Genomic DNA, 27051 nt, shown 5'->3' with positions numbered 1-27051 from the left:
TTTGCTCTCTCCTTTCTGTTCAATTTCCACTGCAGCTCTCACATGCTATCAGGACCTATGGAGGGAGTTTGTAGCCAGCAAACTCTGTGGAGATTAGGGCTTCTATTATTTAGAGGTGTTCTTCAAAGAGGAGTGTGCAGAAGTGTGGTCAGTTCGGGTGTCAAGGAAGATGTGGTGTCTTTAAAGGGTGTTTTCAGATTCAAAAGGAGGTGTCCTCGAGGGATAGGAAATCGAGGAGACATCCAGATGGGTAGATGTGGCCAAACGCGAATCTGCGAAGGCAAACGTTTCAGCCACTCTCATGGAGCAGTAGTAGAGAGCCAGTAAGGCTCTCAACATCAGAATCTGTGGCATTCCACGCACCGAGGCTACACCGATGAGCGATGCGACTGCATTTGTGACCACTACTCTTGGGGTAGCTAAGCACAAGATTGAGAGGGCATGGCAGGTGGGTAGTTAGTCGATTTGCAGAGATGCAGGGACTTAGAGCAAATGGACAGGTTGGATTCCGATGTGATCATGGGACCATGGATCACATTCTCACACTTAGGTGTATCATTGAGGAGGCGAGGGCACGGAAATAGAGGATTTATTGTTGCTTTGTTTACTTCCGCAAAGCCTTTGATATGGTTTCAAGAGCCCACCTCATCAGGCGTCTACAAGACTTGGGTTAGGACCAAGAGATTATTTGGGCTGTCATGGCACTTTACGAGAGGGTCTTAGGCAAAGTTCAGATAGCGTCTGGATGGACAGATGAGATCATGAGTACTATTGGGGTTAAACAAGGGTATTCTTTATCACCAACCCTGTTTGGCCTATACATTGATGAGCTTGAGATAGTTATCCAGACCCTGGGGGGTCTCGTTGGCACTCTGATTTAGTTCTTGTTATACGCAAATGACGTGGCACTCTTATCTTCCTCAACAGAGGGTCTCCAAAGACACCTAGATGCACTACAATTCTTTTGCGATTCCCATGATTTGAAGGTCAACCTTGGTAAAACCAAGGGCATGATCTTCAACACATCCCAAGCTGCTATGCATCGGGAGCAATTCAACTTTCGACAGGTCGCCGGTTGAGGTTGTTTCGTCATATACATATCTAGGGGTTCTCTTCTTTGGACCTATCTTTACTATGAGACCGGCGATGTAGGCCCGGCTGAGCAAAGGATATGCTTCATTGGCCAGCTTAGAGAGGCAGTGCTTCCCGCAGACCAAGGACTTGCTCTTTGACTCCTTAGTCCGCCCAGCGGGGATGTATGGCAGCCCTAGTTGGGGGCCGGATCTGTCAAATATAGAGTGGGCTCGAGTGGAGCACCTACAGGTTCTCATGCTTTCACGGATGATTCACAGTAAGCGCACGGTTCCTCACCAAATCATTCTGGCTAAGTTTGGGTCATCTCCACTACAGCTTGATGCAACATTTCAGGTTATCACCTACCTATATCGGGTCAGGGGGTACGGAGATTGCACTTCTAGGTGCAACACATTACCGTGGCTAGTATTGTCCCGCTCTATGGCACTATCAACTGCTGCAGGTGATCAGAGATGCCGGTTTGCACACAGACAGAGATGGTTTGAGTGACTAGGACTCCACATGGATAGACTCCCCCCCCTTCCAATATAGCATTGACGCGCCTTTTTTCCCTCTCCTATCTCACGAGGTCAACCAGGTCATTCGTGAGGATCTTTTGCAGCTACACACATTCAGGACCTAGTTGGGACCAAGCGAGCTTCCAGTGAAGCTCATCTTCTACAGGGATCATTGTTTATGTATCACAGCGCAGGGTTTTATCGACCCACAGGATATACGCAAATCCACCTACCCCACTTACTGAGGATCTCTATTGGGCAGTTTCTGGTCAACTTCACATCGAGAGTGGCAAGGCTAAGGGTTTGCCTAGGGAAGCGCATATGCACATTATGTGACATCCACGAGATTGAGTTAGAGAAGCATTTCATTTTCAGATGCCCAGTACATTATGAGATCCGAGGACGCTTCTATTGCCTCTTCAGAGACAGTTCTAGGATATTGTCCCGCTTTCTCTCCTTTCCAGACCAAAGATGCTTAGCCGCCTTCATTCACAAGGCAGTCAGGCATTGCGAGCATCTACTTCGATCAGGGAGACAGGAGCAGACCTCCTTGATAGCCTCTTCTCAGAGCTCGATCACACTAAGTTTTTCAAGCAAGACCATGCGGGCTCCCACACCACGAGGCCCCGCCATGATCGTGACACAGAGCCAACGACACGACATCTCAGACAGAGGGTTGATGCACAGGTTACACTTGGATATATTTCTTCTCTGTCCAGAGTTGGAGCTCCACCGACAAGGGTCACTATAGCCCTTGTCAGACGCAGAGCTACGGCCAGGAGACGACATAAGACCAAGTCCGCGGGCAGCCGCCAACACTCTATCTCTGACTTTATGCCCTCACTACCTCATCCCCCTCGACGCTCTGATGATGAGGATGTTAGTGTTGTGTAAGCGATCATCATTCTGACATGACTATGTAGCACTTAGCACTCATCATTCTGACATGACTATGTAGAAGGCCCCCAAAAATGACTGACCAGACTGGCCGACTCACCCAGTCTGTGAGCCGACCTGCTGGTCTGTGGGTTCAGCCCCACATGCAGCCCTTTGACTGCTCTGCTGGTTCAGCCTTGCCCCATGGCACACAGCCACTGGACCAGGCTGTTGTACTGCCCTAATCGGGATCTTTTCCTGCCCAATCCTGGCCAAAGCCTCTGCCAAACAGTCGCCTCTGCTGCCCCTCCAGTTCCACCGGAATCGGGACCTGCTCCTGATCAGCGCAAGCCTCAAAAGCTTCCATACAGCTGTCTGCAGCAACCCGTACACAGGCGCCACGTGTCACAGCAGTTCTGCAAGGTCCTAGGTTGATTGAAGCCTATTCCAGGGTGACTTAGCTGCACAAATCTGCTCCCTCCTACTTCTGACAGACACGTGTTATGTGCTGAAGAAGTATTGCCTTCTAAACCTATTGTTAGAATGGCATTACAAAGCTAATGTATAGTCTTGATTTTCCACAAAACAGCAACTGTACCACAATGTGTGACTAAGGTATAGGAAATAGTTACCGCCCAGCTCAAATCTACGAAGCACGAATTCACAGCAACTGTGAATAACAAGATTAATAAATGTGATGCCTACGAGGAGGTAAAAGTGCAAAAAACTAGGGCTGCTAATAATCGTGTTCTACGCATAGGAGGGCTGCCCGAAGGTTGGACTGTGGGAGATGGAAGCACGGAAACAAAGATTGACCATCTCAAGAAGACAATCCCCCAAATTCAGGAAAGACAGCTTATGTCCTCCAAAAGGGGGCACCAGCAAAAGTAGCATTTCAGGACAAGACAGCAAGGAGCAAGGTTCTCAAACAAACTAACAAGCTGAGAGCTACCAGGACGTGGATTTCAGAGGAGCTCACCCTGACTCAGCGCAAGACAAGAAACACAGAATTGACTAAAGTAAAGAAGCTCGAAAGTAAGGAACGTGGGTTGTTTACCGAGATGGGATACTGCTAATCAGAGACTTCAAATCTAGACCCAAAGACTCAGAGTCTTAAAATGATGCAATGAAGGCCACTTCATGATAGAAGTAGAATATAGTAATGGACAATAATAATCTCGAGCTGACATGCCTTGTACACTCCTCGACTCTCTGTCACTCATAGATGTAATGGCTACCCTTTTTGGGTATGTACTTCGTCTCAGCCCTCCTCAAAGAGGGACCATCCAAGTCGAGGTGTCACTCTTGATCTGGCACTCCGGATACAGAGATCACGGAAACCACTCCCCCCACCACAGCGAGAGATGACACAGATACAAGATATTTCGCATCCCAACGGAGAGCCACCATGGCACCTGCATATGTATTTTTTTTAGCACTATTTTTGTGTATTTGAGTTTCTGATATTATTAGCATAGCATCCAGTAAGGGCCTTATCGCACCCTTTGCCTCAGCCCATAGGGGCTTGTATGAGTCACTCTTTTGATTGTACTTTGTCTCATAGGCCTGCAAGGCCTCTCGAAGAGAGTAATCTCTCTCTCTCTCTCTCTCTCTCTCTCTCTCTAGCCTCTCTAGCCTCTCCGCCTCCTTAGCCCCTCCGCCCCTCCGCCTCCCTAGCCCCTCAGCCCCTCCGCCTCCCTAGCCCCTCCACCTCCCTAGCCTCTCAGCCCCTCTGCCTCCCTAGCCCCTCCCCCTCCCTCAGCCCTCTCTGTTGTCGCGCCGCAACCCTCCCTGCTGTCGCACCCAAAACCCCCCCCCTGCTGTTGCACCTCCTTTGCTGTCCGCCATCCTCAGCTGCCTGTCATCTCCCCTATCCGCCATCCTCTGCTGCCCGTCATCTCCCCTGCTGTCGCTGCTGCCGCACCAGCTGCTTTCATGTGGGCCGGACTCTAGGCCTGCCGCAGGCCTCTAGGCTTGGCCATACAGCAGCTGAGCTGCTGCCTTAGGCCACGAGCAGCTGCGCCAGCTGTCCCAGCAGTGGCGAGCAGCTGCGCCTGCTGCTCAGCTGCCCTCAAGCCTGCTGCTAGCCTTGGGCTAGTGCTGGGTATCCCCGCAGCCCATTGGCCCTACTCGAGGCTCCAACAGGCCCTCATGGCCTAGCTCCACAGCTCTGCATCAGCCACAGGCGACCTGCAACACACCAACATCAAGAAAGGCCCAGAATCAAGGGGAAAAGAGGAGGGATCCTGTGCAAGAATGTAAGATCACTATTTCTCTGCAAGGGTTTTTCTACTTTGCACTATGCCTACACGAGGGTGTGTGGAGGACATTTGGGGAAAACAAGCCTTGGAATCTGCTCTGATAGCCCTCTCGAATGGGACAGCCCACAAAGGTACCACTGAAGTGCTCACATGCTCAACAAAATATGTCTCATGCTAATTGAAAAAATAGACAGCCTAGAGGCCACAAATGTGGCCTTATTGGCTGAAAAATCCCATGTTGACAAGACCCTTGCTGCCGTTGCCCAGTCTACTATGAGATTCGTTGGACGATACCATTGCCTTTTCAGAGACGGGTTCGAGGCCCTCTCCAGACTCCTCCTATACCCAGACCAGAGATGCCAAGCAGCTTTTATTCACAAGGCGGTCCGGCATAGAGATCGTCTCATCAGATCAAGGAGACAGGAGCAGACGACCATGCCCGGCCCATCCCAGAGTACGATCTCAGAGTTCTTCCAGGCAGAGCAGGTTGTTGTCACGGTTAGCAGGAGAGGCACAGACCCTGAGACCGAGACGCGACACACCAGGCAAAGGACAGATGCACAGATCACTCACTGACATCTCCTCTCTCTTCACGCCTAGGATGAAACCGACCGAGGTTACAATGGCGCTCATCAGACGCCGAGTAGCAGCCAGGAGGACACGACAGGTTACTCATCCAAATAGCAAACAACGATCCATTACTCACTTCTTGCCTGCACTGCCTAGTCCGCCGTGGGTAAACCTTCATGTTCTATATGCCTATTGTATTCTATTGGATCAGACTGTGTCTCCACATGAAGATGATGATGCCAAGATGGTTGCTTAGGTTTTTGGTGGACATGTACTATGATATCACTGACTATGTCTACACATTTTTCTAGCATGGGTTTGGATGCTCGCTTAGTAGCTCCACCCTTTTGCTCACTGTATCAGGTTTTTCTTTAGTCTCATAGACCCATCGGTCTTTAGCAGACTTTAATAAACTTATGAGTTCTTGTAGTAGCATTGACCACCTGCATGTTTAGGTGGTATAATCCTCGAGTCTTGGTCTATCTATGTGGAGCTGCCTATCTGGACCTGCTGCCGATACTGACCAAAATGATTATCAATCCTACATAGCTCTCTCAAGGAATCATAAAGGATAGGTCCAATCTCGGTTAAAACTCCACCAATGTTGCTCTAATGCCAATTGGAGCGTCCCCTCTAGGATCTAACGCTCAATACAGTTTAAAATAGCAATCAACAAAACAATAAGTAAGATGATCAGCACATGACTCACCTCCTAGCCACCCCCAAGCACACGAGCTAGAGATAAGAGTCCTACAAGCCCATGCCTATATCTCTAGCATCCCATACCACTAGAACCTTTTACCAAGAAACATTCGGCACATCATTTCGTGATGCACCATGTAGATGGCAGGAGTCTAGGCTCTCAATCCAGTCCAAACCATCCAATGGCATCACACTGAATGACTTCACAATAGAGCATCCCACTCCATAAGAAGCGTCCTTTGCTAAACATAGCCAACGGGCCCTTTATTATTGCCCATGTCCTCGACACCCATGGTAGCCTACTTCCCTTAATCCCAAGGCCCCCTAACACTGCGAGATTGAGTCAACTAATTCAAGAATTAGCATCAAGGTTCTTCAAGCATTTACTCTTAAACGAAATTGGGAAAGTTGTTTGCAAGCTAGCAATTGACTCCCAAGTTGAGTCTTTCTCAAACTTATCGTTCCAATTGACTCCCAAGTTGAGTCTTTCTCAAACTAGCAACTGACTCCCAAGTTGAGTCTTTCTCAAACTTATCGTTCCACTTAACTTTGATATTTGGAATTAACTATGAGTCTCCGATTGGCAGGTGGACTACCACGTGTTACCATGTAGTATGGGTAGCCCTCTGTCAAGGCTCTTGTGTGTCTTAGCTACGAGATATTCCCTTGGAAAGTCTAGGTTAAGTTGTTTGGTGAGGACCATATGGTCCCGTTCCCATTCCAGAGAGCAATAGACAAAGCATTGATAGTCCCACAAGCTGTGTATCCCTATTTACCCGATGATCACGGAAAGAGCGACTCATTCCTCAACTTCTCTGTATGCAGTAGGAACACTCGTAATGATGGAGGGACGGCTGATTTCACCCTAGTTTTTGATCCTTCAACTAGGATCGAATGATGCGAGCCGTTATGGTCAATCCGATGTCCGACAACAAGCATTTGTAAGTATAAGGAGGAATGTAAGGACCTTCTAAACAAAGGACAAGTGAATTACCTTCCGTTAGCGACAGTTGTGGTAACAGTTATCAAGCTCGGGAGCTCAATCCGTCAAAGTTCCACTCCTTCACTTTATCTGAATCTGCCAGAATTGTAATCTTCCCTGAGGAGTCCAGCATGTCAACAAGTTTGAGCTCCATGCCTTATGTCACCTCCTACATCGCCCTGGCACTATAGATGGCTACGAACCTTCAATTTCCATATAGGATAGATGGTTCCGTACAACTTCCCAGGTTCATCGGAACTTGGAATGAGTGAGTTGGAACCCATGGCAGGGTGTAGATGACTTGAAGTCTTTTGACCTAATCTGCACTAGCTACAAGCCACAAAAACACACCTTGATGTGAGAGCTCCTTCCTCCGCAGCAAGGACTCCACACTCTAGTTTGGAGAAGTTTCCTGATCTCCAATCTCATGGGCTTTTAGTCACAAGCAAGGCTATTTCGAGATTATACTTTGGCTCTGATACCATGTAGAAAAATAGAGGGAGGTTGCTCGCTAAAGGCCAACTCTCCTACACAATAGAAGATTCACCCTGAGATCACAAGATGCTTAATAGAACACAGCAAATATATGCGCTTACTTGAAAGTAAAGAGGGCACCTCAGAACTGAAAGAGAACTCAGATGTACAGCCGAGACAGAATAGATATATAGGTAAAAAGCCATGTACCAACACATCTAGAAAATACCTGAGATAAGGTACCAAAATAAGGCTCTATTTGCTGCACCCTCTGAAGGTAACTCCTCCCCTTCTGCCACATGCCACCAAGTGGGCTTCAATAGCTGCTCAAGGCTCAGCACTTCTGCAACATATGTGCTGATGTGTACTGCAGACAAAGCTCCCATTTAAGAAGTCATTGTACTCTCCTACAGGTGTAGGTCTGCTGCAAAAGTCAGGGACTTCTGCTCCTGCAAGGTAATTTCTGAACTGCTGGAATGACACTCTCTAGGAAGTGTCGGGAGCATGCAGGGACAAGGGCAGCCTCCACCAGAAGGACTGTTTTCTTCAAGGAGTGGAGAGGCTCTCGTTCTTCTCAAAGTCCCCCACAGGGTTCAAGTGGCACTTTCAGCCTCAACCTTGGATTTTCTCGAGCTTTTTTACAGGAGTTTGATTTTTCCCTATTAGAGTATAGGGTTTTTCATGCCTCACATGATGTACTTCTCCCTTGACCTTTGCTCTCGGAGTTTCTTTCATACTTGATAGAAGTCCTTTCTTTAAAATTTAAAAAAAATCTCTAAAGAAGCTCTGACTGCTCTTCACTGCTCCACAATGATCTGCAAGCTAGGCACTCAAAGGACGAGTGGAACTCCTTGGATGGGCACCCTATACAAGTCTGAATCCGCCGGCTTGACCAAGTGCATCCTCCTAACTTCTAGCCGAGTACAACCTGACTGCTGCCGACTGTTGGTAGCTCCTCTTTGCCGACCTGAGCAGGCACCTTCTATTGAAGGGGACTGATCTAATGGATGGCGTGCTTGTGGATCTAGTGGTGTGGGACTAGAGAGCGCAAATGATCAGAGCGCTTCTATACTCTAGTAGAAGGGTATCATCAATATCAACAAGCATAGCAAAGAGGCGGCAATGTATGCAAAAGCTAATTTTTTATCAAAGTGAATCTCCTGATAGGTGGTATATGTGTAGTGGAATGTGCTCAGTGACAAAAGTGGGATGCAAAAAGTGGGATGCACTAGCTAAAAAGCAAGTAGGTATGGTCGGCTCTAGGTTGGGGCAGTGGGATGTAGAAATCTGTGATGTGAGAGGCCAAGGCAAGGGATCCCATGAGGTAGTCAACTACGCAGCAACCTCTTCCATGCAGAAAACAAGTGAGCCTGCCAGAAGAAGGCCATCTCTCTAGACCATTGTAGATAATCAGGTCATGCATCTCTCTAGACCATTGTAGATAATGAAGTCATGCATCTGCCCATATCTATGAAAGCGAGCTTGTATGAGGTAGAAACTCAAGAAATACCTGCTCCACCTACATAAATTTCAGGCTATATGATCAAGTCATGCTAAAAGTCAATGACCGAAACTGGACGATCTGCAGTCCTAGCATTGAAGTCCCCGCAGCTCGAGAAATCCATGATGTTTGGCTATAGGTCTATATATGGCAACGCCTCTGTAACATGCAACGGTAATCTGATCGTGTAATAACAGCCAACCTCCTTTAACCCTTTAGCGAGGAATTAGTGTTATGCACCATAGAGAGAGAAAGGAGATGAGAGAATGGGGTCGACAAATGATTTAGTCCCTGTACCCACTAAGGGCCCCCTCTCCCAATCAGGGGGGAATTTGCTTTATACTAGCAGAACTGAGATATACAAATAACACTCTTCAAGAGAGCACGGAAACGTGCTTCTGAAGAGTACACTGTGTACACGTATTGCAGACCCAAACACCTGAGAGGCAATGCCAACCAATACCTAGACCTTGATGCTGTCCCCACTAACAATGTAGGGCACTTTTGCAAGGCAAGGAGGAGGCTTATGCTGTCCACCGGGATGCAGGGTTACTGCGTGAGTGAGAGAGTGAAAGCTAGGAGTAATAGGTTCTAAAGAGAGCTGAGAGATGACTGAAATATAGAGCTGAGAAGTGAGCTGTGCAAAACTGTAAAGAAAGCTGTAAAGAGCTGCTGCAACAGTTACCCAAACCTTGCTCCGTTTGCTGCTCCAACACCCTGCTGAAGGGCTGCATGTACTTCTCCCACAGATAACTGACTGATGACCAAGGAGCTGAGGCTGATCAGGGCCAGAAGATGGAAGGCACACAAGCTGCTCCGAGGGTGAAGCATGGCTGAGGAAGTGCTGAAGATTGGAAATCTTTTGAATGAAAGAGGGCAGCCAAGGGCCCCTTTTATACGGCTGGTTGACTTGGGTCGAGCCTATAAATAAACCCCCCCTAGCTCATTTGCCAGGGGACTTTTTGGGCAGCCTTGCAGGCTGTCTTTCCTGTTTGCCCTGGGTCTTCCTGGCCAGCCTTTGGGGGGCCCTCTGGGGCTTCTAACCTAGGCTATGACCTAGACCTAACTAAACCCTAAGATGGAAACACTAACCTACTGTTCTCCAGTGGGTACCAGTGAACAAGATTGACTATCTGACTTGACCTAAGGCTTAGAAACTGACTTACGTAGCTTGTGCCTCACTCTCCCTAGACAAGGGCTCACAAAGGGGTCACAGCATCCGACAAAATCTCCTATTAGGAAACTATTATGCTCTTGTCGATGTAGCCAATGTGTCACATTGCACCCAAGTGCAGAGGTGCATGTGGCATTTCCTCCTGCTTAACTCGGCGGTAGGTTCATTGCTTCCAAGTAATCCGCCAAAATTTGTGGAAACTCTTGGAAAAAATCTTCGTCCAACCACACTGCTTCATGGGTACCTCAATCTTGGAACTTGGTGTAAAACTCGCGGATCCTGCAACCTGGCCCATGCTTGAATTAATAAAGAAGGATCTGCTCTAGCTGCAAAACTTGCTGCTTGTCGGAAATCTCGGTAAGAGGAGGTCCAAAATACGGCTTCAACCAAGCTACATGGAACACATTGTGCATAGTCCAACTCTCCGGGAGACGTAACTTCATTGAGACATCATTGATCTTTTGAACGATAGGGAATCGTCCAAAGCTCCTAAAAGATAGCTTAGGGCATCGCTTGCCCACCTATTTCAATCTTTGCTTGATAATTCGTAAATACACCCATTGACCCTCTTTATACTGGACATCTCGTTTGGACTTGTTAGCCTGGGGTGTGTACGATGCTTGAGCTTTCGCGATGCGGGTTTTCACGGACTTCGTAATCTCTACCATCGATTTGGTGGTTTTGTTGGGTTCAAGAGATGGAGACACCATCCAGGTGAGGAGTGATGTAAACTGTCGCCAAACGCCGCTTCATAGGGTGTGTGACCAATGCTTGAGAAATATGTATCGTTCAAAATGGCCTGCACAAGCGGAAGAAACTGCTCCCACTTTCCATGAGCATCATGACAATATGATTTTTAAATATCAAACGCCATACCATTATTTTCCATTTGATTGCGGATGGAAAGCGCTAAACATCTGCAGCTTAGTACCAAAATTATCAAACAAGGCTCGCTAAAAATTTGACATTAATTTGGAGTCCCTATCAGATGTGATGGTCCTTGGCAACCCTCCAATGGGATAGTAATACTTTATGAACAAACAAGCTACATCTTCAGCGCTGGCCGTCTGTTTGCAAGGAATAAGCATACGGAATAAGCATACAATATTTACTAATGCGACAAACAATAGTAAGACGTTGAGTGTTACGCGTATCTACGGATGCTGGAAGTGGTCCGACGAAGTCCATACCTATGTCGTGGAAAGGACCGTCAGGTATTGGCAATGGCATAAGTAAGCCAACCGCTTTCTTGTGGAAAGCCTTAACCTTTTGGCATATCTGACAATTCTGAACATAGCCATATACGTCCTTCCGCATCTTTGGCCAATAGAAATAGCGCTCTAACTTCTCCAAAGTACCATTGATACCCCGATGGCCACCGGTGAGGGCGTCATGGGCATCATGAAGAAGTAACTGCCATTTGTCTTTAAGTACACATAATTTTTTCTTATAGAAAAGCCAACCATCCTCTACTGAGTAAGGGCCCAGAGCAAGATTCATGGCTAACTAGAACTTGGTGCCAAACTTTGCTGAATCCACGTATTGTGTCTTCATACTATCAAGATCCTTTCCCCACATTTCAAGCACAGTAGCCTTCTCAACGGTCTGGATTGAGCCTTTCTGACTGAGAGCGTTCGTCGATCATTTCCCCAAACTGCTGGAATATCTTGCTCCACCATTGTTGCCGATCACTCCATTGTGAACTAGGCATTGTCTGAACACACTTAAGGGCTTGGTGATCTGTCTTGACCATGAAAGTCCGTCCGTAGAGGAAAGGCTTCCAATGTTTTAATGCCTAGATGACACCGAGTAGCTCTCTATCGTAAACTAAGTAGTTCTTTTTGGTATCGTTGAGCTTTCTGTTGTAATATGCCGCGGGCCTATCCTCTTGTTGTAAAACTGCCCTAATGGTGACATTGCTAGTGTCTACAATTACCAGAAATGGATCACCCCAAGAGGCGATCTTCATAACTGGTGCTATTGTGGCCACCGTTGTAAGTCATGGAAGACCTGCAAAGCTTTGCCTGTAACTTGAATTTTATGTCTGTGTGTCTTTAATCCCTTTAGTAAATATGTAAGAGGGACTGCGTATGTCGAGAATGCATCCATATGCGAGCTGTAGGCTTGACACAAACCCACAAAGGATCGGATCTCTTGAGCCGTCGTGGGGACAGTCCAACTGGTGATAGCTTGAATCTTCTTTGGATCTTACCGAATCCCTTGAGCACTAATTATGTATCCCAGATACTGAATTTCCAGCAACCCAAACTCACTTTCTTTGCGTTGAGGTATAGCTGGTTCTCACGCAACAACTGTAGGACATATCCCACATCCTTAATATGCTCCTCTGCTATAGCGGAAAAGATAAGGATATCATCGAGAAAGATGAGCAGGCACTTCCCAATATAATCTACAAATACTCGAGACATCATCTTGTTAAACGTCGGTGGTGCATTCTTCAGACCAAATGGCATGACGAAGAACTCGTAATGAGCTCGCTCTGTCCGGAAAGCCGTCTTTGGGATGTCAACTTCAAAAATCCAGACTTGGAGGTAGCCACTCTTGAGATCGATTTTTGAGAACAAAAATTGCACCATTGAGTCTTTCCAAGATATACTCAATGCGGAGCATAGGGAACTTGTTACTTACTGTAAGCTTGTTGAGTGCTTTGTAGTGTACACATAATCGTGTGGACTTATCCTTCTTTGCCACAAATAGAATGGGTGCACCGAAAGGCGAATATGACGGTCTAATAAACCCTGCGCGCAATAACTAAGACCACTGCTGCTCTAACTCCCCTTCAATAGACTTGGAGAGTCGGTAAGGAAATTTACTTGGAGGTGTGGAGTCCAAAATCAAATCGATGCGATGGTCTTCCGATCTGTTGGAAGGTAGCTGGGATGGCGAATCATCTTGAAGCATGATGTCTTGGAACTCTTGGAGTAGATCCACCACGTGCCCCATCGAAGGAGCAGCTTGAATTACAGTGATCTGACACTAAACATAAACAAGTGCACACATGGCACCCTTGCGGACGGCACAACCTGCTTGAATATGGGATATCAACGGAATCCCTGGTATGCTCTGATCACCGCATATCACGACGAGCTCCGATAAACCTTCCACAAAAGTGAAGGTGTCCTACCGCCAATCAGGCATCGGTACATGCTCGTGGAACCACTGAATCCCAAGGATCGCACCCTATCAAAGGTGTCAGAATGAAATCCCGCGTAAAAATGGCCTTCTGAACTGAAAACATAAAATGGATGGCCTTATGAGTGATATGTGTGTGCAAGCCAGGTGTGAACCCATCCACTGCAAGCTCGTGAGGCACCAAAGTGCACCCCACTATCTTGGCAAGCTGAGGGGAGATTGCATCTTCTAAACTCCCCGTCATACGCTCGAATGAGCGCCTTCTTTTGGTCTGAGAGGTTGCCCTCCTTACCTTGAAAGACCACCGTGGGAACGACGTTCAAAGCAGGGAAGACGACATTTATAGCTGAGGCTGGTGGCAGGGCTCGAAGAGCCAGTATATTGGCGACGGAATTAGGTGCTTTCACAGCCTTTTCAGCAAGCCACTTAGGATAGTCCTTCTTGCAATACCCAGCGATGTGGTGGCAATGAAAGCAGTGATGTTCTTGGTGGTACCGCTCCTGTTCATCGGGCTATAGATAGCCTCCCGTAACGCCGTTGTAGCCTTCTCATCTGGAGTAATCTTTGGCTTGAACTCCTTTTGACCAGAAGCCTGGCTGTCTTTCTTTTGGTACTGGTTGTCCTTCTGTTGATCCTTACCCGCTATGTTGTTTGACTGTTGCAGGGCTTTGGAATCCTTCTGGACCTGCTTGAGCTTTCCCTCGTTCAGCATCATCTCTTGATTCTAGGCAAGAGTCAGCGCCCACTCGTAATCGGGCGGGTCGAAGTTCTAGATGGTAAAACGGATGTTAGTGTCAAATCCTCGAACGAATTGCTTCATCTTATCGCTCTCCGACATGCCCAACTGTTGCACCAGAGTGAATACCTTATTATTGTACGTCAACACAAGCAAATCATTTAGGGAGAGACGAGAACACTCATCCTCCAAGTTAAGCATATACTGTCACGGTAGAAAACGGGCTTTGAAGTCGGTAACAAACATTGCCCAAACGAAATTCGAAAGTTGTTGGGTTTGTATACTTACTAGCCCAATGTTGCCAGGGACTGCTAGGTGGACTTTGTCTTTGCTCATCTTGAATCCGCGCTAACGAAAAATGAGCTACGAACTGATGAATGAATTGAAGAATAGCTGAATGTTCACACCTACCATCATACTTAACAAAATTAGACAAATTTTGGAGTGGACCGGGTGGGTGGTGTTACCTTTGTCGATGACGAGGCTATGGCGGTGACTGCTGCTGCACTCAAACTTGCCTGTATAGTGGCTAACATCTATTTGTGTTGGAGAAGCATCACCTCTCAATCTAGCTTTTGTTGCCTCTTTGCCTGGGCGAGCTCTGCACGTCGTAGTGCCTCCTCATTCCTGCATACCTCACGCATCACTAACAGCAATTTTTCAAAATCTATGGTTCGTCTTTCTTCCAACGGCTTTTTTGCTTCTTTTTCCTCCACACATTGTTTTGTATGGTCCAGCTATCTTTTGCTTTCTTCTAGTTGGGATGAATGTTCTTCGAGTTGCTATAGGAGGACCCAATTTTGCTCCAAAAAATTTGCCATCACTTCTTGAGTACTCGGCGGAAGCGTATCTTTTTGGTAGTCTTTCTCCTCTTCATAGTCTTCAATGTTGACTTCTTCTCCCGGCCCTTCCATGGCGCTTGATTGTGTGTCCTTTCTAGATCTCAACACAACCATACACTCGCGGTAATCAAGCTAGATATAGACCTAAGCTCTGATACCAATGTAACATGCAACGGTAATATGATCGTGTAATCACAGCAAGACCTTCTTTAAACATTTAGCGAGGAATTAGTGTTATGCACCATAGAGAGAGAAAGGAGATAAGGGTAGAGAGAGAATGGAGTCGACAACCGATTGGGTCCTTGTACCCACTGAGGGCCCCCTCCCCCAATAAGGGGAGAATTTGCTTTATACTTGAAGAACTGAGAAATACGAATAGCGCTCTTAAAGAGAGCACAGAAAGCGCTTCTGAAGAGTACACTGTGTACACGTATTGCAAACCCAAAGACCTAAGAGGCAACGCCGACCAATACCGAGACCTTGATGCTGTCCCCACTAACAATGTAGGCACTTCTACAAGGCAAGGAAGAGGCTTGTGCTGTCCACCGGGATGTAGGGTTACTACATGAGTGAGAGAGTGAAAGCTAGGAGTAATAGATTCTAAAGAGAGCTAAGAGATGACTGAAATATAGAGCTGAGAAGTGAGCTGTGCAAAATTGTAAAGAAATATGTAAAGAGCTGCTCAAGCAGTTACCCAAACCTTACTCCATTTGCTGGTCCAACACCCTGCGCATGTACTTCTCCCACAGATGGCTGACTGATGGCCAAGGAACTGAGGCTGATCAGGGCCAGAAGATGGAAGGCACAGAGGCTGCCTCGAGGGCTGAAGGATGGCTGAGGAAGTGCTGAAGATTGGAGGGCTTCTGAATGAGGAAAGACGGCAGCCAAGGGCCTCTTTTCTAGGGCTGGCTGGGCCAACCAGCAAGCTGTAAACAGCTGACTCAGTCGGCTGATTTACAGACTGGTTGGCTTGGTTCCAGCCTATAAATAGCCTCCCCTGGCTCATTTGCCAGGGGACTTTTTGGGCAGCCTTTGCAGGCTGCCTTTCCTGCTTGCCCTGGGTCTTCCTGGTCAGCCTTTTGGGGCCCCTTTGGGCCTCCTAACCTAGACTATGACCTAGACCTAGCTAAGCCCTAAGATGGAAACACTAAATGTTCTGCTAAGTGAGGGCATTATTGAAAAACGGCACAATCAAATGTCTCATTGTCTCATTGAACACACAAATAGAAATCATAAAGTAATGTTTACAAGTCTTTCTTGTTCCAAATGCTTGTTGAAGTGCTACAGTTTACGCAACTCTAAGAATAGCATCACTTAGCAAGAAAATCACTAAATAAGTAGAATGTATCCATCTAGAAAACTAAAATTGCTCTATGTCTATTTAGACAGAGATTGTGTATTGCGATAAAGTTTAAAAGATGATGTCTTCAAAAAAAAAAGGAAGCTCAAGTATATCTTTAAGACAACATAAGCAAAAGATGGCACACTACAAAGCAGGCCAGCAGAACAGTCTTCTTGAATGATATACTACTACATCCAACCAATGAACATATTTCATGAAATTGAGCACAAGCTAGTCAGTGCAAAAACGTATCAGATCAAAATAGAAGACAAATTGAATGAAGGTACAGAAGATAACAAAAGGTTCATGACTTCACCCTCCTAAAGAAGGATTATCTGTACCAATTCTCTTCAGGCAAAACTCAACTTACAATTACTCTGTAAGAGTGATTGGATTTGTGAGGAGTAACTTCTGCCCCAACAGAGAAGCACTCCAAGCATAGATCAAAATCTGTACATTTGGCACATTTGATACGAATGGTGCTAGAAATATCCTTGTTGCAATAGTTGCAGTGATACAATGCTTTTTTCCCATCTTGACTACCTGTAAGTATCAATTCCTAAGCAGTTGTAATACAAAACAGAGCCACAGCTTTAACAAGAGAATAAGCAAGCGCAGACTATTTTCTCTCCCCTACTGATAGCATTTTCTTAAGCTCATGCGATCAGGATATCTCTGAAGTAACTGACCTGTTGCCCCAGCCTCCAAGTTGTCTCCACCCAGTGCAAGACGTCGCCTTTTCGACCTAATTAGGACAAACAAATCTCTGTGATCCTTATTTACCAGAAAGCCCTTGTAAAACTAACGAAACAGAAAATCGTGTATGAACATTCTGGAACAAAACTGCACATCAGCATGGCCAATACTCCCCTATTGCACAAAGTAAAGGAGATCCAACAGATTCCTTCTCTCGATAGGTACATGGATATTCCCAAAAACACAATACAAGTCACCTACGCAGAGAACCTTTTTAAGCCAGCTGCAACTACCATGGCTGTGAGAAGGGGAGGAGCTGAACATTGGTGCTTCTAAGGATGATATCAATTAACTCCTACGAAGAATGCAAACTGTTGGACAATCATTTTCCATCAAAAGTTGGCATTTCTCCCTTGCATGCGTAGAATGCCATGCTAGAGGCTTAAAGTTAGCATTTCTCCCTTGCAAGCATAGAATGCCATGCTATGCGCTTGGGTGGCATGTTGGCTGCCATATGTGCAGGATCACAAGCTGCTATGTGGGCAGCAGATCTGTCACAGCTTCGCTTTCAAATGGGCAGCAATACAGCCCAGCCTTGTCTCCTAGATGTAAGGGCTTAAATATTGACCAGGGGTGGAAGAGCCGACTGGGGTCAGGCGGCAATTTCCAGGTTGGCCTCGGGGAGCAGGAAGGCCGGCTTATGCGGCCAGGAGTCGGCTCATATATAAGGGTTTGCCCATTCAGCTGGTCACCCCTTTTAGAGGCCTGGTTGGCCCTGTAGGGCCAGTCGGTCAGATTTGTGTTTATTTATTGCTGGGAGGGGAGGGGGCACGCAACCCACCCTGGGACCGTTTGCCTCATTCATTCCATCCACCATTCAGCCACTGAAGCCCTCAAGGGGCATGCGGCAAGGAGAGGGAGCAGAGTAGTTGTAGGAGCTGGACCTTTGTCCACGCTTGGTGCTCAGTTGGAACTCTATTGGTACAGCACTTTTGGCTGTAGTGAGGTCAAGCCCCAGCCTGTCCATGTGGAGTTTGACGCTTACCTTTGCTATCAGCCATGTCCATATATTGTGGAGCATATTCTGCCAACATTGCAGAGTTCGTCTCAAGACTTTTACGTGTCTTCATTAAGCTATGTGGGAGATCTTAGAGTAGTGTGAACCCATGGTTCCTGCTGCGGGTGTGGTGCTAATGTGTGCTAACCTTGTGTCTCTGACATGGTATCTGAGCCCAAAGGATCTACTCCGACAACTGAAGAAAGGAAGGCCCTTTGCAAGAAGGAAGGAGACTCTGATTCAGTCAGGTGTGCCATTGTCAAATTTGATTGCAGGGCATTGTGTCATTTCAGTTTATTACTTCCAATTCCTTCAGATCCATGGCTACATGGAGGGAGCGAATTTCGACAAAAGCAACTACCTGTTGTGGAAGGTGAGATTTGGAGCCTCCTAATGGCATGGAAGGTTTGGAACAAGATTAATGTAAGAAACCAAGATCATGCATTTCAAACTCAGTGGATGCTATGGGAAGATAGTGCCACGGGATTGCCTTTGTGGCTTACCCTTTCCCAAAGCAACTAGGGCCTTGACTTCATCCACATCTCAATCGAACACCTTCTCTCTAACCTCCTCCTGCACCAACGCCTTGTCTCTAACCTCCTCCTGCACAAACATAGCCCCCATCTCTTCAAAGGTGTGTAGCCTTGCCCTCTCTAGGTCATCTTCGATCTGCTGGGCAGTAATATAGCCTTAGATCGGAGCTCGAGGAAGGGAAGGGTCTCTGTAGCAGTGGTGGTAGCCATGGCTGCGATTCAGCCCAGCTATGGTGACAAGGAGAAGCTTGGAGGAGAGCAAAAGCAACGGAGGAAGAGGGCAGCTACACACTGGTAACAAGTGGTCTGCATCTCCTTGGAGACAGTTTTGGTAGAAGCATTGCCATATGATTCGTGTACATCGTTTGATCGATTGACCATGTTCATGTCAGACACACAGAAGTGATCCAAGGATCCTACAGATCCAAAGTTTCTTCGTAAGGTGGACAGCCAGAGTCGCTCCTTGCTGTCAAGGCCTTGCAGGGGTCTCCGCCTCTGTGTCAAGCGTCATGGGCATCACTCGTCTCTCCTTGCATCAATGCAGGGCTGCTCCCCACACCCCATAAATACAAGGGGCTACATAAGCCCCTGCCTCCACCTGTGAAGGCTGCCTACAGCTACCTGCCTATAGCCCCGCTCTCAGCAGCCGCCACACCTCCAAACACCCGCCACGCTCTCTGTAGCTCACAATGCCTTCAGCAGCCCGTTGCCACACCCTCATATTCCCGCCACGTCGTTCATCACCCCACCCACCTGCTCCGCCTCTATTTCTCAGCCCATAATCTCAAAGGGAAAACTCACCGTCAACTTGGAGGCTCAACTTGCCCAAGGGGGATACAGTGAAGCTGGTTAAATCAAGACAGCCAGAGCAGAAATTTATTGCAAGATAGAGCTCTCTCAAAATGTAAGTCCAATGAGGTCTATCGAGCTTCAGCTTCAGATTCATTTTCAGCAGGGTTTTCTCATATACAACATTTATAATTGGGGGATTCAGATTTGGAAATTTGGAAAATGGATAACTCACCGGATAAGAAGACATGTAGGGGAAAGCAACAAAAATATAGTGCCATTGGGGCAGCAGCTAAGGATATCATCAAGATACAAGATGTCAGGATTGAGTCACTACAGAAAAGGGTCGAAGAAACCAAGGGAGATGGGACTATGCACAAGGTAAGAGACTCTATGCAGAAGGATTTCAACAAATGGAAGGAGGAAATGCAAAGCTGAAACAAATGCAGGCGAATGATTGAAGAAAAAGCCAGCCAATATGCCTCACTTATAAAGTATTTAGAAGATCAAGTTGCTACACTCAAGGCTGAGAATGAAGCACTAAAAGCATGCATGCAACCAGAGGAGGGTGAATTCCAGCCACCTCTCAATGAGGAGCTGAATACCATCAAGGAGTAGGTCAACTCCCTCAAGGCACTAGAAGAAGAGAAAACACAGAAAGCATTGGAAGAGCTGAAATCTGCAAATGAAACCTTCAGGAAGGAGACGGCTGTAATTCAAGCTAATATGCAGGGCGAGCAAGCGAGGTCAAAAAAGGTGCAGCAGCCCCGAAGAACGCTTTCATTTCTGATGCATTAGAAGAGGAAAAAAGACGAAGTAATAAAGCCCTTGATGTGCTAGTAACCCTTAATGTGCTAGTAAGAGGCTTGGCAGTGGGTGATACCCCGATGGTGGATGCAAAGGCGCTCATGACTAAGATCAGCATCAATCTCACCTTTGAGGCTGCATGGCGAGTAGGAAGGGATGATGTACCCACGAGGCCACTCTAATACAAGTTCAAGACTGCCATGGATGGATCCACTTTTATGAGCATGAGAGCCACCTTGAAAGGGGCTAAGATATACCTTGATGATGATCTTACATTATTGAAGCAGGAACATCGGAAGGAAGGAATGATATGTGCTATGGCAACCAGAGAGGAGGGCAAATGGGCTGTCTATAGGGATGGTAAAGTTATAATCCGTGAAAGGAAAGACAAAGAAGAGGGTGCAGGTGGAGATAGTGCATGAAGGTGCCCTAGGCCATGGGGTGAGAGGACAGCATGAGCTGAAAATAGAATATGGAACTGTAACGGCACCCTATGGTCAGCAGATCCAGGGGGGTTCTCAGAGACCTACAATGGTAGGGAGATGATATTCTACACTGAAACACATGAGAATCCTGAAGAGGATTACCCACAATCACAGGATATACCTGGGAATCAGCCTTTAGGCAGGAGACGAGAAGGGACCATGGGATACGAGAGCTTGTTTAAATTGCATCTGAGGCCACTTATAGTTGTGATACGAAGGGAGGAGCATGCAAGACACATGTGGGTACGATTCCACACCTTACACACCGCCGCTCTTTATCTCAGTGTGCTACTTCGCTCCAGACACATCATCCTATGCACGTGAGGTTACTACAGATGGTCATAGCACTTATGAGACACATTGTGGAGTTTTCCCGGCAAAGAGACATACTCCTCCTTGGTGATTTCAATGAGTGTACGGGAAATATACAAGTAGAGCTGCTTGACTTTGAGTCAGATCCCTCTAAGTGCCAGAGGTAGACCCAGCAAAGTTCAAGATAGACACTCAGAGGATGCGTCACATGTAACAGGATATGGGAGACATTTATAAGATATGGGGGCTATACATGACTTGGTCTCTAGTGATGGCCGAGGTCTTGAGGACTTACATCTTTCCCACATGGAGGGGGCAGCAGCACTGTGGATTACTTGATGTGTCCCCCAACCTTTGTGACACGAGTACAAGACTTCATAAACCCGCCTCTGCCCCTTGGCGCCAATCACCCATACCTGTCTTTCACCATTCTGACTACATTGCCCGATATAGCTAAAAATATACCTAACTCCCACCCACGTTCGGGTGCACTTTGATCATGCTCTGGATCCAATTTATATGTGCCACTTGTCTCGCAGGCTAGCGACTCCCCTGAGAGATGATGCAAACCTCGTCCTGGCTTCAGATGCATTGGTATCTGCTATACATGATGCTACCACTAGATCCTTCCCCACGACCAAATCTACAGCTCGCTCCCCAGTTGGGAAGATGCCACATAATTCTTTGTATGATGATGAGTGCCGGAAGATGAGATCTCACCTTATACGAAAGTAGGTATTGGAACACTTGACAAGATCTGAGGCACACCAGATCTCATGACGCTTGGCGTGGCGTAAGAGGCGAGCTTTCCTCTCACATAGGATGGATGAGATGATCAGATGATCCAATCGTTTCGTGGAGCGGACCCACTTTTGCATGGGGGCTTTTATCACAGAGGAAACCACCTATCCCTATTGCAGATCCAGAGGTGTGGCACACCTATACAACATCCCCTACGATGTCCCCACTTTGACACGTCCGCTCTTCCTTGGCCCACCACCTGCATCTTCTTCACCCCACAAAACGTGAGAGCTGCATTACGTTGGCTCCATAATTAAAGAGCGTAGGACCGTGAGGGCTTACGGACTAAGCATTTTGCACACAGAGAGGAGGTCTTGGCTGCCCCAATCTTAGCACAAATGTTCAATCATGTTGTATGTCATGGCTTCCCTTCTGCTTGGAGTACCACTAGTATTGTGCCGATACACAAAGCAAGAGATCCATGGACATAGGGAATTATCGCACTCTCATGATTGGTCACACGCTGGCCAAGATCTATGGATCGGTACTAAAGAGAGAGATCAGCTCCTACACAGAGATGCATGGGCAGATAGCATTGGGGCAGGCTCGTTTTAGGAGACAGCACTCCTTTTTGGATCATATTTTCACCTTACGGGTAATCATTGAGGAGGCACGCTCGCGATCCTAGAAAGTCTACGCATGTTTTGTAGACTTTCAGAAGGCCTTTGATACCGTTCCACGAGCTCGCATGATCAGACGACTATAGGAGATGTAGATCCCAGCTGTTATAATATGGGGGGTGATTAGCATGTATGAGTCAGTCAGAGACAGAGTACATGCCCCTGGAGGCCTGTTAGACTGGATCAAGAGTACGAGGGGGTGAAGCAGGGATGCCCCCTCTCACCAACTTTATTTGGGCTATATATTGATGAGATCACGACCTTCATTGACCGCCTGGGCGGCAAGGATTGTGGCTGGCTGATTGTATGCAGATGATATAGTCCTCCTATCCTCTTCAGCAGCAAGGTTACAGAAACACCTAGAGCACTGGAGGTGTTCTTTAGAGAGAGGGGTCTGGCAGTTAACCTTGGTAAAACCAAGGTTATGATCTTCAATACCTCCCAACCAGCACTTCATCGACATAGCTTCACCTACAGAGGAGAGCCAATGGAGATTGTACCGCCTTACACATATCTAGGGGCAATCTTTACAGGACCAGTCTTCATGATGATTCATGCAGCCAGAGCACACCTTACACGAGGGCAGGAAGCTTGGCCCGACTGGAGCGACAGTGTTTTCAAGTGCATTTTAGGACCCCCCAAAAAAGGGATGGCTATTCGACACATTACTAAGCACATTAGTAAGGCCTACAACCATGTACATGGCACCCTTCTGGAGATGTGATTTGACAGTGTGATTGAGTGGCGACGCTTTGAGAGACTACGAATGACCATGCGATCCAGGATGATTTGGAGCAAGCCCTCAATCCCTCGCCAAATCTTACAGGCAGAGTTCGCCACCATGACACCGCTCAAGATCGATGCCATCTTCTAGGCACTTACCTATGTCCACGGGTCTGGGCCTTACCTAGAGAGAGGCTATTGAGAGTGGCACTAGAGTCATCTATGCGACTGGCTGAGAGTGATGCCAGCATGGCCTGGTATGCACGCATCTCAAAACAATTTGACAGACATGGCATTCAGATGAATCGTCTCCCCCCCTTCCAGTATAGCTTAGATGTTCATGATCCTCTTGTCCTGCAGGATGAGATCAACCGTATCATACAGTTAGACCTGCTTCAGCTCTATATGTTGCGGTCCGCGGACATGGGGAGGGGACCAGGATTTCCCCACCCAGACCAGATTCTATTGCGACCACTTCTGGAGAGTGTCAGAGGGCGGAGTGATCATCAGGCCCTAGTATTTGGAGGACACGCGAGTCTCACATGCCCTTAGGATTGCCATTGGGCAGATGCGAGTCTCATCCCATCAACTGAGGATTGAGGCAGGAAAAGCTGCACGCACACCTAAACAGCGGATCTGCAGATTATGCACAATAGGTGAGGTAGAGACAGAGGAGCACTTATTATGTATCTGCCCCGTTTACTATGAGATCCGAGGACGCTACCACTGCCTTTTCCAAGAGGGGCTTGGATTTGGGCCTCTCTCCAGATTGATCCACTTCCAAGACCAGGTCTACATTAGTCTCTACCCGATGGAGATGAGACGTCATCTGCGTCAGATCACAGAGCAAGAGAGAGCTACTGAGCAGGGGATTGTGGTGGATCGAGCTCAACAACACGTCACAGACTTCTACACATTTAAGTCTACTCCTTGACATGTCGAGATAGAGGAGGAGGAGATCGACGACATGAGAGCCGTATGGACTAGTGAAATGAGATGACGACGAGCCACCCATGATGCGGTGATGGACTAGAGCATGCATGATGGATCTTCAGCCTCTTACAGTTCTATTGGGAGGAGACCGCCCAATTAGAGGTGTTACTATTGATATGGCCCACCGGATACAAAGAGCTCGGAGACCACACCCTCCACCACAGTGCGAGACAACCAGACAGACACTGATATGAGACATCTTTGCAGCTCACGAGAGGGCCACCATGGCACCTAGATATGCCTGCTGACTCCTTATCTGAGACTGAGTCTAGCTACTAGTCACTAGTTTTAGAGTTGGAGTTTACATGTTTTGTATCTCTGATTTTAGTCTAGCATAGTACTCGCCCTTTGCCTCAGCCCCTTGTGGCTTGTATGAGCATGTGTCACTTTTGATTTTGTACTTTGTCTCATAGGCCCGTGAGGCCTTTCAAAGATGTTAATAGAGACAAAGGCCCGCAAGGCCTTTCGAAGACGTTAATGCATCTTTCTTTCTTCTTTCTCAATTACCAGGACTCAAGAAGTTGCAGGCGTTACCATTAGAGATAATGAGGCAGGACACATAGATTGGAGGCATGAAACAAAGGCTGTACTATGAGTTCAGAGTCACACAGATGCAATGCAGTGGATGGACTTATGCTGGAGGCAACATCAAGACCAAGTCTCAACGTAGGCTAGACAGCTAGTCATGATCCCACAAGAGTTGGAGGACTCCGACAAAGGTGGAAAAATAAACCCAAGGTGTGTATTCTCTCAATACTTTATTGTTGAATTCAGTGGATTGTTTTTTGGCATGTTGTTTCTCCTGGTGTTCTCAGACTCAAGAATGCAGGTTGAAGACCTCGACAAACAGTGGGGACTACTAGCAGAGGAGAATACTCTAGCGACCTCTGATGACACAGGGTTTAATCCGGGGGTGAGCTCATCAAGAGCTTGGTTCTCTAGACAGCTAGATGCAGATTCAGAGTTTCCGAGTGGAATCCTGGGATCTATGTGGAGCAGCCATATGTGGTAAGTCCCAGAATAACTAAGGTTAGGTCAAGAAACTCCTATGTGAACGTATCTTCCTCAAATAAAGGTCAAAACCTCATACACATAAGCTCCCACAAAGTCCCACACACCTGCAGTTTGCAACTGCATTGTCTGCTGTATTGCAATTGGGCCTCGATGGAATGGCCTTTTCAGCAGTTGCCTCCGTCAGCCTCTATGAAGACCTCATCACCAACCATCACAACTGTCGTGTACCAAGTGCCACATGCCTTTACAATGAAGTCTCAAGTGCCGCATGCCTTTGCAATGAAGTCTGATCAGTGGAAGACTAAGTTTTCCCCTGCACTCCCTCCCTCAGTGAGCTTGAGTGGACTTAGGTGGCCCTTTTGTATAAGGGGCAGAGACAGCAGCTCAGAATAGACAAAAAAGGGGCACGAAGAGAATACAATATTCTAGGCCATTCATTGGCACTGTATTACCCTGCTGCAAATAGTCCTCACCATAGCTAACAGGTCCTGGTATAGAGTGTAAACTTATGCTTCTCTAAACCAGGCTATGGTTTTTAAATCTCCCTGAGACTCGTCGGTGTGAATCTTGTCTGTGAAGAATACAATATTCTAGGCCATTCATTGGCACTGTATTACCCTGCTGCAAATAGTCCTCAACATAGCAGACTAGTCCTCACCATAGCTAACAGGTCCTGGTATAGAGTGTAAACTTATGCTTCTCTAAACCAGGCTATGGTTTTTAAATCTCTCTGAGACTCGTCGGTGTGAATCTTGTCTGTGAAGAAATCAAGCAGATGATCCAGGGGTAATTAGATAGAAAAGTTTGCAGCTCGTGCATTTATTGGCACTCTGACACAGACTCTCAGCACTCTGATCCTTTCCTAAGTTCAAATAAATATAGCGGACGACTGTATGCTTGTGAGAACATACTGAGCCAGCTAGTTCCCTACGTTTTTTCGAGAGCAGCAATGCCCAAACAAAATTCACAGCAATTTTTTTTTGCAAGAAAATTCACAGCATTTTTAAGATGCACCAGCTATAATAGTAAATACGTAAATTTATTCAATCTACTTAAGACTTACACTAAAGAACTAAACTTGAAGAGGCAATATATAAGATAGGAGGACAAAAGGCTTACGATTGCCTGTTCTACATCTTAAAAAACGCGCAGAATCGAAGCTAGAAACGGAGAAAACAGAAAACTGATACCTGTTATCTTCTGAAGCTGCGGCGGGAGCGCGATAGCGACCCATGAGTGCGAAATTCGAAATAAGGATCCTTGGAGCAGAAGAATTCCAACACACGGGGGTGTAGAGGTCCCCAGAAGTCTACGAAAACATCAATTGTGAAAAACTTGCTGACGTGTCCCCTACTAGTCAGCATTTGCCCTTGCCACGTCATGCAGTCAAACCACAACCTTTGCCACGTCTTGAGACTCCAACCCTTTCCCCATTCGTTTTTTAACCTCTTAATATGAAAGGCGTGTGGTGTCCTCGCCTCGTGGTCAAGTGTTTTGGGGGTGTGCATGTGTTCGACCCTGGTAGATTATAGGCCGATCCAAGTGCAGCATCCCCTAGTGAGTGAGCGCGTGGTGAGCAAAGTGGGATGGGGTTGGGGGTAGGTTATTACATTTATTTTATCACCTTTTTAACTTTTTTTAAGGGCAATCCTAAAGATTGGATCTTAAAATTTCCCAAATTTCATATATATACCAGGTTTTACAAATAAAACAATGAACATCTTGTCCCTTGAAATTAAACTCCCCTTCTCCCCCTCTAGGAATCACCCTCTCTAAACCCCTTGCTTGAGCTAATTATCCTCAGGCCCCTCAACGCCATGGGAAGACATGCATCCGCACACAACCATGCATCATTAGATGCGGATAATGCACCCCACAATAGTATATGGAGGGAAATGCTCAAGTTAACATCGGTTTTGTGGCATGACAACAACAATGTTTGATATTTTTCCCATCAGGGTGACCTATTAGGTGACTTGGTTTACCAATGATATAGAAAAAAGAAAGAGTTGGGTG

At 46.9% G+C, this 27051-nt stretch overlaps 1 protein-coding gene across 1 annotated transcript in view; it reads right to left on the bottom strand.

Moving 5' to 3' along the window:
- Positions 1-26380, bottom strand: part of ADA2B (ADA2 2B) — a 90762-nt gene extending 64382 nt beyond the window's left edge. Inside the window, exons 1-3 of the mRNA XM_087369968.1 lie at positions 26226-26380; positions 16895-16950; positions 16576-16748 (exon numbers count right to left, since the gene is read on the bottom strand). Of these exons, the coding sequence (XP_087226094.1) occupies positions 16576-16748; positions 16895-16950; positions 26226-26269 (273 nt within the window). The 5' untranslated portion in view covers positions 26270-26380. The remainder of the gene's footprint in view (positions 1-16575; positions 16749-16894; positions 16951-26225) is intronic.
- Between the last annotated feature and the right edge of the window lie 671 nt (positions 26381-27051).

The sequence above is a fragment of the Dipteris shenzhenensis genome, chromosome 31 (assembly GCF_047967505.1).
Source record: "Dipteris shenzhenensis isolate YYH24624 ecotype China chromosome 31, Dip_SZ_1.0, whole genome shotgun sequence".
In the NCBI taxonomy this organism is placed as follows: Eukaryota; Viridiplantae; Streptophyta; class Polypodiopsida; order Gleicheniales; family Dipteridaceae; genus Dipteris; species Dipteris shenzhenensis.
Note: the sequence above shows the minus strand (reverse complement) of the source record. Positions and strands in the feature narration are given on the sequence as shown.